Source organism: Streptopelia decaocto (genome assembly GCF_964273445.1).
Source record: "Streptopelia decaocto genome assembly, chromosome: 5".
NCBI lineage: Eukaryota > Metazoa > Chordata > Aves > Columbiformes > Columbidae > Streptopelia > Streptopelia decaocto.
In genome coordinates, this window is record NC_138659.1 from 11,386,871 (window position 1) to 11,401,602 (window position 14,732).

At 41.1% G+C, this 14,732-nt stretch overlaps 1 protein-coding gene across 9 annotated transcripts in view; it reads left to right on the top strand.

Moving 5' to 3' along the window:
* Window positions 1-14,732, top strand: part of DOCK7 (dedicator of cytokinesis 7) — a 103,823-nt gene that overhangs the window by 18,141 nt on the left and 70,950 nt on the right. For 6 of the 9 annotated variants that reach the window (XM_082053182.1, XM_082053189.1, XM_082053190.1 and 3 more), the window contains exons 3-10: window positions 5,128-5,303; window positions 5,499-5,567; window positions 8,198-8,327; window positions 8,434-8,646; window positions 9,042-9,127; window positions 11,220-11,286; window positions 12,522-12,671; window positions 14,576-14,656. In XM_082053182.1, coding sequence (XP_081909308.1) covers window positions 5,128-5,303; window positions 5,499-5,567; window positions 8,198-8,327; window positions 8,434-8,646; window positions 9,042-9,127; window positions 11,220-11,286; window positions 12,522-12,671; window positions 14,576-14,656 — 972 coding nt within the window. Of the gene's footprint in view, window positions 1-5,100; window positions 5,304-5,498; window positions 5,568-8,197; window positions 8,328-8,433; window positions 8,647-9,041; window positions 9,128-11,219; window positions 11,287-12,521; window positions 12,672-14,575; window positions 14,657-14,732 lie in introns of all 9 variants that reach the window. The other 3 variants (XM_082053183.1, XM_082053184.1, XM_082053185.1) reach the window with 1 other exon arrangement.

Sequence of the window (14,732 nt, forward strand, 5' to 3'; positions counted from 1 at the left end):
ATAGGATCTAGAAATACCCCTCTGCCCTGCTGTTTGTAGGGAAGGGATAGATGAAACTCCTTCAGGCAAACATCTGAGTGCCTGTGAACATCAAGGCACACAGCAGTGACCTACGCAGGCCTTCTTCTGTGCTCCTGCCAGTGTCTGAGAGATGGAGATAATAATTGTCCCTTTTTCTGCCCTGGTTGCTGCTCTGATCCCTTCCTGAGCTCTGTACAGTGCCTAGGAATGCAGACCTTTTCTTTTCAGGTCCTTGTGTAGGTGTAATTGGGTCAGTAAGGCAGCAAACTGGAGAGGCTCCTGCCGCCCCTTGCCAGATTTGCAAAGATTTGTCTTTTGTAACTGGTGATGATGATACAGATTGCTGCTCAAAATAAGGAAATAAATGGGAGAGAGACATGTTTGGGCTAGTGGTGCACTAAAACTACAGCAAAATACAATGTTTCCTGTCTAGAGAAGGACAAAGTCGATAGGAAACGAAATTTTATTTTCAAGCTTTTAAGGGGATATAACAGTGAAGAATAACACAGCCTTAAAGAAGAAAGCTTGACTGTCCCTGTTGCAGGAGAGCTGTAAACGTGTGAAATAGGGTTTCATAACACAACTTCTGAGAGCTGTAACTGCAACAGCGTGGCTGCACCTACGGAACGTGTGCGTTAAATAGTTTGTATAAGCCAAATCAATCAGGCTGGTGTCTTAGTTAAGCTGACAGAGTGTGTGTCTACGGTCAGGTTAAGGACATATGCAGAACTGTTACTTGTAAGTGTTGTGTTTAGTTTGGGGTAATTGGGCTCTCTAAGTCTGAAAAAGAGAATCCTGTTTGATTTCTTCTGTACTTCCAGTTTATCAGTACATTGTGTTTGGTGTTTAGGTGGGCAGGGAGCAGGTTATGCCCCAACTATTCACACCCAGCAGCCCCTTCCTTCCCATGTAGTCCTGTTCGTTTAATAATTAGCACCAGAACAGTGCATGCCCTGAGTGAGCTGGGGGCTCACACAGTGCCCTGGGGGCAAAGACTGAGTGAAAACTGTGTTCAGGAATTATCTGAAAGATTATCCAAAATTCGTTCTCTAATTACAGGTCATACAAAATCAAGGAGTATTTTTTAAAAGAGTGGCAATCATGATTCTGAGAGCAGGCTTCCCTTTGCATATTTTTAGTGTGTATTTGCCATTAATGTAGATTATTCCATGGTCGTGGCTGGGAAGATGGTCAGAGCTCCTGTACAGCTGCAGTTTCCAGAGGGCATTAATAAACTCTTGGAAGAAATGGACACCCTGTCAATGATTTCTCACCATAGCACTCCAGCATTCGCGTTAGGTTTATTATTACCCCCTTGGTAGGTGGACTGCACGCTTGCAAATACTTGGCTGAAATTGTCCCCCTGCCTTTGGAAGTCTGACGAAGAAAAGCCGGCTATGTTTTGTGGAGGAGGCACTTACTGTTGCTTCCCAGGAGCTGTCGGGGGCAATCAAAAAGGCCTTTCCTGGAAGCGGGATGAAGATTGTGTGTCACTAGCAAGATACAGCTCCCTGCAGCCTCCCAGCAAGCCGGGCTGTGGGAGAAGGATGGCTTTACAGCTCCTCAGCTGTTCCCTTGCTCCTGCAGCAGCAGACTTCAAAACCTTTTAATGTGCAGCTGAAAGTGGGACTTGCTGTTCTTGTGATAATCTGGAGATCAGCTGTACATCAGAGTGGTGCACAAGGAAAAGGGTGAAACTTCTGTAATCTAAGAAAGTGCCACAATCCTAATAGGCTGTGGGACTTGGTTGTTGGGTGCCTTGTTATTTTTGCTGGTGCCACAAGGAGTTAAGCCAGGCCCGGAGACTCGGAGGTCAGCGCTGAGGTCAGCGCTGAGGCCGGGTGATGTGAGTGGATAACCTGGTCCTTATCCGAACTCCTTTGGGTGTGTGTATTCGGTCTGATGGATTCGTATGATGATACCAGGTGACTTTGGCCAGGTTGCAGATAACACGGGGATAGCCCCTTGCACACTGTGTCTGTTCTTGGTCTCATCCACAACTTCAGAGGGATGCGAGATGGAGAAGTTAAATCATCAGCAGTGAGAGCCATGAGAGGAGCTGTCGTGGTTCGCTTCAGACACTGGGACACCATTTGGGTTCATTTTCCTCTTGGTGTGTTTGTTCATCCTTATTTCCTCCTCCTCTTCTTTCATCACTTCTTCCCCCACAAATATCTAAAGCTTAAAATAATGTGCTTGCCTTTTAGCTGCCAATAGGCTGACACGAAGTAGTTCCTCTTCATAACCATGAATTTATGTTGGGCCTGTTTACTCAGGTGCTAGACAGTATTTCTGGCTGCACAGATGGCGAGTGTAATACAGGCTTCTGGGCTTGACTTTTATGTTTGTTTACATCTTCATGGTACAATAGTTATCCAGAGAAACAAACTGGAAAATCGTGAAGTGCAGCCTTCATCCTGAGGTGTACGAAGGGCTTGGAAATCCCTGGAATGCAGGCCCAGGACTTGGTGTTGGGCAGCCCCATAAGCACTGCCCGCCTTGCGGGATTAGGGTTTTACTAGTGATTCGGGTTTTGCTATGGTGGCCAGCTCATTTATCTTTTGTCCAATACATTACAGTGCTGTTTTGGACAAGTGAAATTTGAGATGTAAAAATGCCAGGAATGGGGAAACACATTTGAGGCAGTGAGAGTCTCTGCCCCTGCTCAGTCCTGCATGTCCCACTTAAATCTGCATTAATACAGAGTCTTTTCCTTCTCTGCTGTAATTTTCTAATGTTTATCAAGCTGAAGGGATTAGAAAGATCGGAGGGAATGAGGAAGAGGTTCCTCTTTGTTAGCCTGGGGAGATGCACAGGTAAATGAGTTCATGTAGGCCGAAGCACAACACTTGCATGGTCACCTCAGTTTTGCTGAGCAAATGCACTGGAAGGGGCCTCAGCTTTGGAGCTGCTAGTGTGGGAGGGAGGTCAACAACAGGAGTCAAAGCCAGTCTTAAAATGTTAGGGCTTAAAAGTAGAGTCAGTTAAGCAGCTTTAAGTTGCCCTGTGAGGCCACCTTAACCCTCTGGCCTTCCAGTGACTGTGCTGTCAGTGTCCGGCTCTGGATGGGGCTCTAGACTGGGCATGGCAGGACCTGAGGAGGCTCTTTACCCAGCACCTCTGCCACCCAATGTCCCTCTGGCTTTTTCCTACTGATTTTATTATTTTCATCTTAATTTGCAAGGAGTCTCCATTGTTGAGTTCTTATTTTTCTTTGGATTTGAGGTTGCTTGGTGAAAAGGATAAAACGCATGGGAAGCAGCAGTAGTATTATGCAGCAGCTCTTCTGGAAAAAAAAAAAAAAAATCCACTTTTAGCAATTCCTCAATAACGAACTATCACAATTCACTTATCAAGTGCCACATGGAGCTGGTCTATCTGTATGTCAGAAACCAATAGTGTGAGGTGATGACGTGTTAACTGTGATGTGGGAAAGAGCAATGACAAGTTCTGCTCATTGCGAGTTTTGCAGTGATGAACACAGTTAAGAGTATCTGGTTTGTATGTTCAAAAGTTCTCCAAATCACATACTTTAAGTTCGTTTCAAGAGTTCAGGATTAGAAGGGGAAAAATGGTTGTGAGGTCAGAGTTAAAGAGATGGTAATGATGGTGCATTTCTTTACAGAGGAATTAAATTGTATCTTTTACCTGAACTGTAGAACTAAATACTGAGTTTCTAGACATCCTATTTTTTTGGTGGACCAGATTCTTATCTCTCACAAAGTCATCTGGTCCAGCTCATCCGACTTCGTTGCAGTCATGCCATTTTTCTGCTGAAGGCTTTGCCTTCTGTATTTTAAGAAAATTGCAGTATTCATTGAAGTTGGCTGTGATAGAAGAGATTGTTTCATTACCCTCTGCTCTAGCCAACTCTTTTTCCTTGAATAAAAAGTTGATTCATTTCAGAACTGTTTGGCAATAGAAGTTTAAAAACTGGAATTTGTGGTTGGTATAGCAATTTTTTTTGAGAAGGACATTTAAAACTTAAGTGGTAAATGTTCTTTTTAGAGTCATCTCCAACAGAAGACAAGCTCCAGAATCGTTCCCTATCCCACAGAAATCATCTGGACGACAGGAAAGAGGAAGGAGTAGGAAAACTCGCTGAATTTTGATGTGTTTTTGTGACTCATGTTAAACCACTCAGCCTCACTGGGGTGTGCCAGGGAATTCTAGGAAATCTGTCAGTTGCTGTAGAGACAGGTTCCTCAAAACTCGTTTTTACTGTTTCATTTTCTTAATGTCTATGTTTATGCACAGCCTCATAGTATAATGATCTCACATCAGAATATATATAAGTATTTATATAATATACATATGTAAAAATACATAGTTATGCAATGTATGTATCCAGTTTATGCATATTTTTTTCATGTATCTAAAAAAACCTCAGTATGGTGAGATCAGTACTGCCAGTGAAATGTACTGTTTTCTTGCATGTGTTCAGTCATTCCTTGTGCCCAGTAAAGATGCTTTTTAAGTCTCCATTTTATTTAGAGCAGAGTCATTGTGGCACTAAAGGTCATAATACCTGGATGAGAGGTACTTAAACTTGTACTGGTGGTAGATGAACATTGTATTTTGTGTGGTTTAATTCAAAATAATGTTAGTCTTCAGCGTTCTGTGGCTTCCTGAGTTCTTGGTAAATCAGTCCCTGCTCTGGATTCCTGCCCGGGGGCCGTGCCTGAGGGTGAAAAGGTTCTTGCATCAGGGTGAGGGTTCCCTTTGTGATCAGAGCATGGTAAAAACAAATCCAAAGTTATACCCATGGGAAACAAATGCAGAATGGTCTTTTGATGCAAACTGATTAATTTCTTGGAAATAGGTGGAAATACTTAAAAAAAAAAAAAAAAAAGTGTGTTTTTTCATTGATGGCATGCATCATAGAAATATCAGATAAAGATAAGACATGAAAAATAGCTTTGGGATGTGTATTAGCTAAGGTTAACACCACTAGGGTTAATTGTCATCTGATGTTAGATCAAGTTTCCTCAACAAGGCAGAAGAGCTGGTTTGAAAAGCAAAGTAAAATATGTGATACGTGCATGTGATTTTTTTTTCCCCCTTTCTCTCTGTTTTAAGACCCTTCCATTGCTCGTTTTTTCCCAGGTGCCGCTTACAGAAGCGGTGGACCCGGTCGATTTGGAGGATTACCTTATCACACACCCCATTGCTGTGGAGTCCGGACCCCTGAGAGACCTGCTCGAGTTTCCTCCTGATGACATCGAGGTCGTGTACACCCCCCGGGAATGTCGAACGCTTGTGTCAGCTGTGCCTGAAGAGAGGTAGGAGGTGACAGGGTGACACTTCATTCAAGGGAAATAATTGTTCTGGGTTTGATTACCTGCAAGACTGGAGCCTGGAATTTTTGTTTGTAAATGCCTGAAAGAGTAAATACAAACCTAAGTGGAAGTATGTATGTTTAAAGAGTCATTATTGTGTCTGTGATTTGAATATGTTTGTTTTTATTCTTTTAACAGTGAGATGGACCCTCATGTGAGGGACTGTGTGAGAAGTTACACGGAAGACTGGGCGATTGTGAACAGAAAGTGAGTTCCCCTGTGGTATTTGTCAGCTTGCCTTCATATTTAAATTTTTTGCAGGGTGGCTAGCTGGGATGAATAGGCTCAAAAATTATTGTCCTGGCTACTGGTTCCATGTGTCCTGGCTTTTAGTTGCCCAAATCAGCTGAACTGAAGCTTTGTGTTTAGCTGAAATGATGCTTTGTGGTTTGAAAATTAGATCTCAGACGTCAAAAGCCCTTGGGGCATTTTTGAAAATCTAGGCCATTGTAGTCAACAGTTGCTCCTTTAGAATGGTAGAGAAATTAGGGAATGTGAACAAGTAAAATAACTTCCAGCATTTGTGTCTCTCTTTGTTCCACATGTTTTTAGCTCTTTTTAGAGAGACGTTACATTAATTTTGTAATGATGTAGGATTTATGTGCAGGCACAAGTAGCTAATAGATAAGGTGTCCTCTGCATCATTCATTTGTTCCCAAAGAGACTTTGAGAAAGTCTGTAATTTAAAAAAATAATTATTGATATTTGAACTATCACAACATTTATCTAACGAGTTAATAGTTTAGAGATTGTGCATGCATTGATTAACTTATGAAGATTAGCAGGAGGGTTTCTGAGTAGCTTTACTTGGAACATACGCTCTCTCGGATGATTGAAAGTCTGATGAGTTCAAGAGCTACTGTCGAGGTGTAAGTGATCCGTGTGATGTGCATCACCTCCAAGTGACTTGACTGCAGCTACAGCTCTGCCCTTGTGGCGTTTGCTACAATTCAGTGGTTTAATGTTGTCCGGAGAGCCACTTCAGGGGATGCTGAAGGTATGCTTTGCAGTGCTGGGGTGACCTAATAAAATTGTGGTTGGTAATCTCAGCCTAAAAAAAAAAAACAAATGACGAGGGAACATGCACATGAGAGAGATGCTTTATTAACTCCCAGCCTGTGTGGGCTAAAGTCTAGAAGGTGCAGGGGGCTCGTATGATGTGACCCACCAGCCAGCACACCACTCAGTTTCTCAGCAGCTTTCACTGGTATCTGGGACACCTGGCCATGATTCCTGCACAGAGGAGCTTTCTGTCCTGTGCAGATCAGCTGCAGGTTGTGTTCTGTGTCAGGGATGCATTAAGCTGAAGACATCGGAACTGCCTGAGTGAGTTAAAGGTTGTTGAGCTGCAGTCAGAGGTTTCCTTGCCCCTTCAGAGGAGGAAAGACACTGCCGTAGGCATTCGTAGCAGTTTTTGTTATACTGGGATAAAATCATGGCGGTGGAGTGGGTAGAAATGGAAGTGTTACTGCTGGAGAAGGGGAAGAGCCCAGAAGCCTGGCTGGGAAGGATTCAACTGTAAGGATGGTGACAAATTTTTCATAATTCATTCTGTCAGATGGTTACAAGTGCTTTGACAAGCTCTGGGACACAAAATCCAGCTCTTCTGGCTTTAGAAGAACATGACTTCTGATTTGCCATCCTTCTCTCTTCCTCCATCCCCAGGGGAAACAATCTTTATTTCCATCTCTGTTCTTTGTAACCAAAATGGTTTTTGGGGAAGACAAATCCATCCATTCAGTGATTACCTTAATGGTATTGGAAAAGCTAAATAAGTTTTCTTTACTGGCCTGAAAAAAACAATACTATATTCTTATTTCAATCGTATGACATGATTTCTGTATGCTAGACTGATGGTGGCAATGATCACAGACATCCCTGAAGTCAGGTCTGATTTAGAATGAATTTCCACTTGCTGGTGGAGCCGTGATTGAAATCCCGACATCCTAGTGAGGATTATACAGATAGTTCAGCTCTCAGGAATTATAACCTAGCAAGGAAAATACTTTCCTCCTTTTTCTTCACCCTTTCATTGCTTGCTCCTAACACATCCATATTTTTCATGTGTCTGTACATCCTCCTGTGGTAACTTCAGTAACAGGGCAGGATGAGAACAATTAATTCTAGCTGTGACCCCAGCACTACTTTTGGAACTGACTTGGAGTGCGTGTTGTAAGGAGACTGTGGCTCTGGCCATATGTGTGTGCAAATGTAGACATAGTGCCATTGGGTATCCAAAAATTTGTTAGTCAGAGATCTGACTTTGTCAGCAGCAGTAAACAGACTGTTTGCTAGCAAGCACTCTTACACCCTGGAAAGCCCTGAAGGACCCAGTCCTGCTTATAAAGGTGCCGTGGGAAGATGCTCATTTTAGTTGGGGTTGGAAAGTCATATATTTTCCAGAGGTGATCTATGTTCCATGCAGTCCTACCTGAAGTTGGTGGTTTGGTTTTAAAGGTGTTAATATTGTCTGCTCCAAGCCAGTTCTTGCTCTAGCAGAACCGCTGGCTTTCCATCCCCATGTTCTTGGCCTCGTTTAAGCTTGGCATCACAATCGCACATTTTATGATGACCTTAATTGGCCAGTGATAATACTGCTTTTGACATCGGCCAGGGTTGCTTTCCAGTGGAACAGAGTCACATTGTAGTCCTGGAATACTGGTTGTTGCCTTATTACCCAGCTACACTGGAGGGTGACTGGAGATAACTATTTGCAGAGAGCAGTTCATGCTTTGTGGGGACCCGTGCTGGTAATACTGGACTCATTCTGTAATTCTCCTCCTGGGTTTGGGGTCAAAAAGGATGCTAAGAATGCATTTGAAATACTTTGTTTTCAGATATCACAAGCTGGGGACTGGATTTAATCCCAACACCTTAGACAAACAGAAGGAGAGGCAAAAGGGGCTCCCCAAACAGATCTTTGAGTCTGACGAAGCTCCAGATGGCAACAGTTATCAGGATGAACAAGTAATGTACCTTTAAAACCTTGCTACAGAATTCCTAATTTATAGTCGCATTTTCAAAGTGCAGTCCTGTTCCCGTTATAAGTTGCTTTTAATTTGTTGAATCTCAGGATGACCTTAAACGACGTTCAATGTCGATTGACGATACTCCCCGGGGCAGCTGGGCATGCAGTATTTTTGATCTGAAGAACTCCCTTCCAGATGCCCTTCTCCCAAACCTCCTGGACCGAACCCCAAACGAAGAGATCGACCACCACAACGAAGACCAGAGGAAGTCCAGCAGGCATAAGGAGCTTTTTGCACTACATCCAGCACCAGATGAGGTATTTTTACATACGTGTGTGTGAGACTAAAAAAGTGAAGGATCTAGGGAATGTGAAAATTGTCAGTCTGCCACGGGTTTAAAGGAGTTAAGATTACCTATGTTTAATAGCCATGAGATCCATGTTTTTTAGCATATTGTCTTGCCATAGATGTTACTTTCTGAAGATTCGTTTTCCTTTATGGTTATGCAATCCTGTATAATGTAGAAACATTAAAGGGACTTAATTTAGCATATTTATAGCTGCTGATGAATGCATCATGCTGGTAAACCTCAGATTAAATTTGTGTTAGTGTCTTAGGAAGAAAAAGTTATGCGTGTGCTTGCTTCATAGTGCTATTAGTGGTTTTTCCAAGTGTCCTGTCTCTAAATTGCTGTTCCTGTAATGACTTTCAGGAGGAGCCTATTGAACGACTTAGTGTCCCTGAAGTACCCAAAGAACACTTTGGCCAAAGACTCCTTGTGAAGTGTTTGTCCCTTAAGTAAGTGTCACTCCAGCAAATGGAGCTGTGTTACAGAAACTGAGAATTTAAATCTGCTGTTGTATCTGTGTGCATCTGAAATAGCACTGCTGCCTTGTTTATTACCCTTGAAGAGATGTAACATTGTTTGGTTGGTCATAGGCATAAAGGTTAGTTCTATAAAGCATGAGTTACACAGAGCTGTGCGTCAGACAGTTTTATCTTCAAGACTTTCTTTAGTGGTGGGATATAGAAAGTATTTACCTTCCTGGGCTTTTCTCCGCATTGCTTTTCAGCCAGTCCACAGCTGTACTTGTTCCGTGGTACCACCATGTGTGCTTCACCATGCTCCTTCAGGGCTCTGAAGCTGGCCAGTCATTGGTGTTCAGCTCTGGAACAAGGATGTTTAAGTAGAGAAAAAAAAAAAAAACAAACAAAAAACAAACCAAGATTAAAAATGCTTAAGCCTTAAAACATAAGACAACCAAAGATTTGCCAAAGTTTAGTCTCTACAACCTTGACTGTGTTCCTTTAAGAGTGAAGACTTTATATACTTAGCAAGCATTAGCTGGAGGAATAGAAACCTGTTAAACAAGTTTAATGAAGTGGAGCTCCTGAATATAGGGTTACCTGCAGCTGGTTCATTGCCTATAACTCTTGTCTAATAACACAAGGTAAAATTTTACTGTTATTCCCTTGGAGAAATAAAGTACAAAACTGATTTTCCACACTGCTGTATTCATCATCTGTGTCCTCAGTTAGGTCAACCCTTCTTATTAGAGAGCTCCAGTTAGACTACATTGTGGCTCATAACTGAGATATATGTGTGGGACATATCTCCTGCTCGCAGAGCACTCCAGGACCTAATATAGCCATAGAGATGAACTGATTTTGCAGCCTTTTATGAACTGGAACAACATAATATGCAGTAGCAGTGGAGCTTCCTCTCCAAAGGACAGTGTCTTTAGCATAAATAAGTCAGAAACGGGAAATTACTAATTTCTGCTATTGAAGCATCTCTTGCTGACTGTAAATTTGTAGGAAATCTGCCCGAGTACATGCTCGTTTGTGTACCGGTCATCTCTGAAGCTGCCTTTACAGTTGTAACAGCGAGCGTCCGAGTTTGCGCTATCTTAGTGGCACAAAAAGAACTTCATAGTCTCTCCCCAGAGAGAAGGCTAAGATGACCTAAGCATGATTATTTTCAGGTTAAACTCACCTTTGGTGCAAAACTCAAGAAAATATCTGTTTGATGGTACAAAGCATTCCAGGCTGAAAAGCCACGAGGATGGGGTGTCCCACCGTGAATCAGGCATTAACTACATAGCAGTCTCCGCAGACAGAAGAACGGCATTTTAACCCCTGCTCACTTTGGTGTAGAGGCAGGTTTTAATGGTTTTTTTAAATTCCTTTAACTTCCCAGGTGATTTTAAAATAACGTTAGCTCTATTTGGTAGTTTAATGTTTTCATTGGAAGTGTTTTAGTTAGCATTACTACTTGATAACTGTTACTCTGAAAACCTGAGAGAGGTTTTGAGCTATTGGTATTTTCTGACAAATGTTGGAAATTGCCAAAATAGCTGTCCCTGACTCTCCAGAGGAAGGAGCTTTCTGGTCAGCAATGCTGAGAGGAGCTGTTGGCCGTTTCACCTTATCAACAGGTCAGCGGGGTAAATTAGCAGTAGGACAGCTGCTCAGGGTAATCAGAGGAGCCAAATGGCCCAGCTATCCCAATTAATTATTCCTCTCCCTCTACAGAAGCTATCAGGTTGCTTTGCTTAGCTTTCAGATGACACTTGAAGAAGATAAAAGCTTGATGTCCTGGGACCCTAATCCTAACCTTTCTGTTGGGTCAGTGAGTGGAAGCGGCTTTTAGAAGGTCCAGGAAGCACCGGTGTGTGTCCTAGTGGAAGGGGGCAGTGCAGAGGAAGCAGGACAGGAAATTGGGGACGGAGATCCCCCTTTTCACTGGGAAAAAGCCCATAGGTTTACTCAGCTGTTCCTGACATCTCTGATTAGTGTCACCTTACCCAGGGGGTCTTGGGGAGGAGGATAGATTTGCCTTTCTTACTAAATGCAAGCCAACTGATTTTATATGTTTCTTTCTTTCAAGATTCGAAATAGAAATTGAGCCCATTTTTGCAAGTTTGGCTTTGTATGATGTTAAAGAAAAGAAAAAGGTAGGTTTTAAATTACTTGAGCGATGACATTTCCACTGAAGCATTACAAATCTGTATTTTAAAAAAAAACGGGGGGGGGATTAATTCTGGAAACAAACCTCTACGAAGGCAGTGACATACTGGTGGTTAGAAGAATAATGAAGGCATTTCATGAACCATCTGTGTGTTCTTCCTTTGCTTAGTAAAACAGTTGAAGGATAACCACTTTTCTAAAAATATTATCTAATATGTGAGTGCCTGAAATCAGAATATATTGTCCAATCTTGGCTTTCAAAAGTCTCTTCCCCAGAGGGAACTTAAGTAACTGAAACCTTTTATTTAGATTAAGATTTTATGACTTTCCTAATCTCTTTTCCATGATTCAGCATGGTATGTGTCCAACCAACATTTTAATAATGCACAAGAAAGTCATACGTGCTAAAACTGCTAAAATCAAAACAAAACTGAGCAGTCTTTTCAAGATCGAAGTTATAGGAAATGCAAAATACATTTATTCTCCTATTTATGTTCTGTATTTAATATTTGAAGAGTCATTTAGTTTTCCTAATTCAAGATATTAGCAGTAGTAGAGAGAAAAATGTTAAAAATATGCATTTTGACATTTATCTCTTTAAGACTTGAATTTAATGCATTAAGTTTTAAGTTATGTAGATGAGAGTATGTGGAATATTATGTGAACTTTGTTTAATATTTAAATCACATTTCATAAGCCAATTTTATCATCTCATTACTCCATTTTTTTCTTTCATGTAGTCAGTTCTTTAGTGACCTCTGGTGTTGATAACCAGCTCACATCCACTTTGTCTTTGAAGCCTTAATACACTTGAGATTTGGTGTTTTGGTGTAGGTGGCTTCACTGTCTCCCCTGCAGGATGTTTTGCTTTTTCTTTCAGTTCTCTTAAAGAACATTTTTTATTTTGATCCTTTGGTATTTTCAGTTCACATAGCAATTGTATTTCCTAGTCCTGTGACTGGAATTCCCTACCTTACAGGAGGTGGAGGAAACTTTGTCGGTAATGTGTATTGTTTGCTCCATTTCCTTTCTCTTTTCCCACTGTTCTGCCTTGATTCCTCAAAGAAAAGGCCTTTTCTTTTTCCTTTACATCCATGGTTTGAAAGGAGGCACTGTTGGTAGTTTTTTGCTTATATTTTGAAACTGTCTGTTGTGTTTGTGAAGAGCTTACCAAAAATAAAAAGTATAACTAATGCTTGAAGTTACCCAACTTCTTCCTTAGATTTCAGAAAATTTCTACTTTGATTTAAACTCTGAACAAATGAAGGGAATGCTTCGTCCCCATGTCCCCCCTGCTGCTATATCCACGCTGGCCAGATCTGCGATCTTTTCCATCACTTATCCCTCTCAAGATGTCTTTCTGGTAATTAAGGTAAGAAATACCAGAAAAAAAATTGAATTATTAGTATTGTCTCTTGTTTTCTATTTAAAATAAAATAAACCCAAATCTGGCTGACTACTTGTCTTATTTTCATTTGGAGAGTAGAATTTTGTTCTCAAAAGCATAAACACTGGAACAACAGAATTCTGTTTCATTTCAGAGATTCTCACTCAGTACATTAAGTTCCTTTGTAAGAGAAACAGTTCAGTGGAGATATAAATTGTTATGTTATTGAAAAAAAACAAAAAGAGCACAAAAGTTTGCTTGATACAGAGCAGCTTTCTGGGGCCTGACCTTGGTGTTCATATCAAACAATGTGCTGACTCCTTCAGATGATAGATAAGTGGGTGATTTAAAAATATATATTGATCTGAATCTCATTTCAAAAATGACATATGCCCTTAAGCCAGATTTTCAAATGTCTTTAAGAATTGGAATTGCTAAGAGAGTGAGATCCATAGCTGAAATAAAACAGGACATTGGTCACTCCTGGAATAAAGTATACAAAGATAAGTTATCTTCTCTTCTTTCATTTGATTCAATGAGTGCATAAATGTTAGGAGTTCGGACTGGCATTTCAGTCAACCTTTTTGGCTGGTCTCTGTGTACAAATCATCCCATAGTAAAAAGAGGAGTTGAAGACATGCTTTCAGTTTGCAGGCAGGGGTTCCATTGTCTTGAGAACCCCATGGACTGATGTTTGTTCAAACTGCTTCCTATATGAGCAATAAGCTTTTGCAAATGAATTAAGGCAGTCCCAGGTGAGAATAAGGCTTTCAGTAGTGTTGGAGCATATTGTGATCTCTGTTTTTTGGTACGATTGTCTGAATTCCTTCTAAACATCATGTTCTGGCTGTGCACACGTATTTCCTCTTCTGGTTTGTACAAGATACGAGGAAGAGAGAATGCCATATTTATGAGATGGGGATCTGTCTGAAAGAGCTTGTGACTGCACATTAGTGCCTGTGAAACCAGTGATCCAAGAGGAGCTGGTGACTTAGGTGTTTTTTGATCTGATAATGAAAAGGGTATAGTCAGGGATAAGAAGACAGATGCATAGTGTGCCTTGTAGGATGGATTTTCACATGGGTTTTACTCACTAGGAAACAGCTTTTCAGACAGCTGGTGTTGCCGGCATAAACTGTGAGTGCAAGATTTGATGGAAAGTAGTTTTCTTCTTTATCTTGTGGTGGCCTCGTGGAGTTCTATTAATAAACAAGCGTGAATGGCACTTTGTAAGCATGAGAGAAGTTTAAAGATGTTCTATTAATAATCTAATAACAGCGTGTGCACAGTAACAGGCGTGGGCGGGAGGGCCAGGATGCTTCTGAAAGAAACATCTTCATCCGTGTGATAAGGAAGTTGTTTCTATCAGAAATGAGGTGAAATGTGAAGACTTCAGAAGCAAGCATCAGGTCTTTGACTGACTTTAATTATTTGGTTATTTCATTATTTGATTTGAAAACACACTAATTTAAAATAGTGCTTGTTTTAGCTGAGCACGTCTGAGTCACCTGTTTGTGCTGCTGCAATGGGTCCTTAATATGGAGAACAGAAATAAGAACAGCGTTCTGAAAATGATGATGCTGAAGACAGTGTAAGATGTCTCCAAGACCTCAAAAATGAGCTGAAAGTGGCTCTAGGATAAATCAGACCAAAGTGAAGTGGTATATGCTCCCATTGAAGCTACATTTTACACTTGTGATTAAGTTAGAGCTGGAGATCTGAGAACTTGCATGGTTCTGACAATGTGAAGGCAGCACTTGTTCCCTAATGCACAAAGGGAAATCAAGCTTTCTCTCTTTGGAAAGAATGTGTTTGCTATCTGGTGTTTGTTTAATTTAACAAGCCTTGCTGGATGCATGTCCTTAAAATGGTTCATTTTCCCTTCTCAGCTGGAAAAAGTATTACAGCAGGGAGATATTGGGGAGTGTGCAGAGCCTTATATGATTTTTAAAGAATCTGATGCAGCAAAGGTAAGAATTTTTTTAAAGTTTTGATTAAATTTGGGTGTAAATGCTTTAAGACATTTTGTTATGAATTAATTAAACA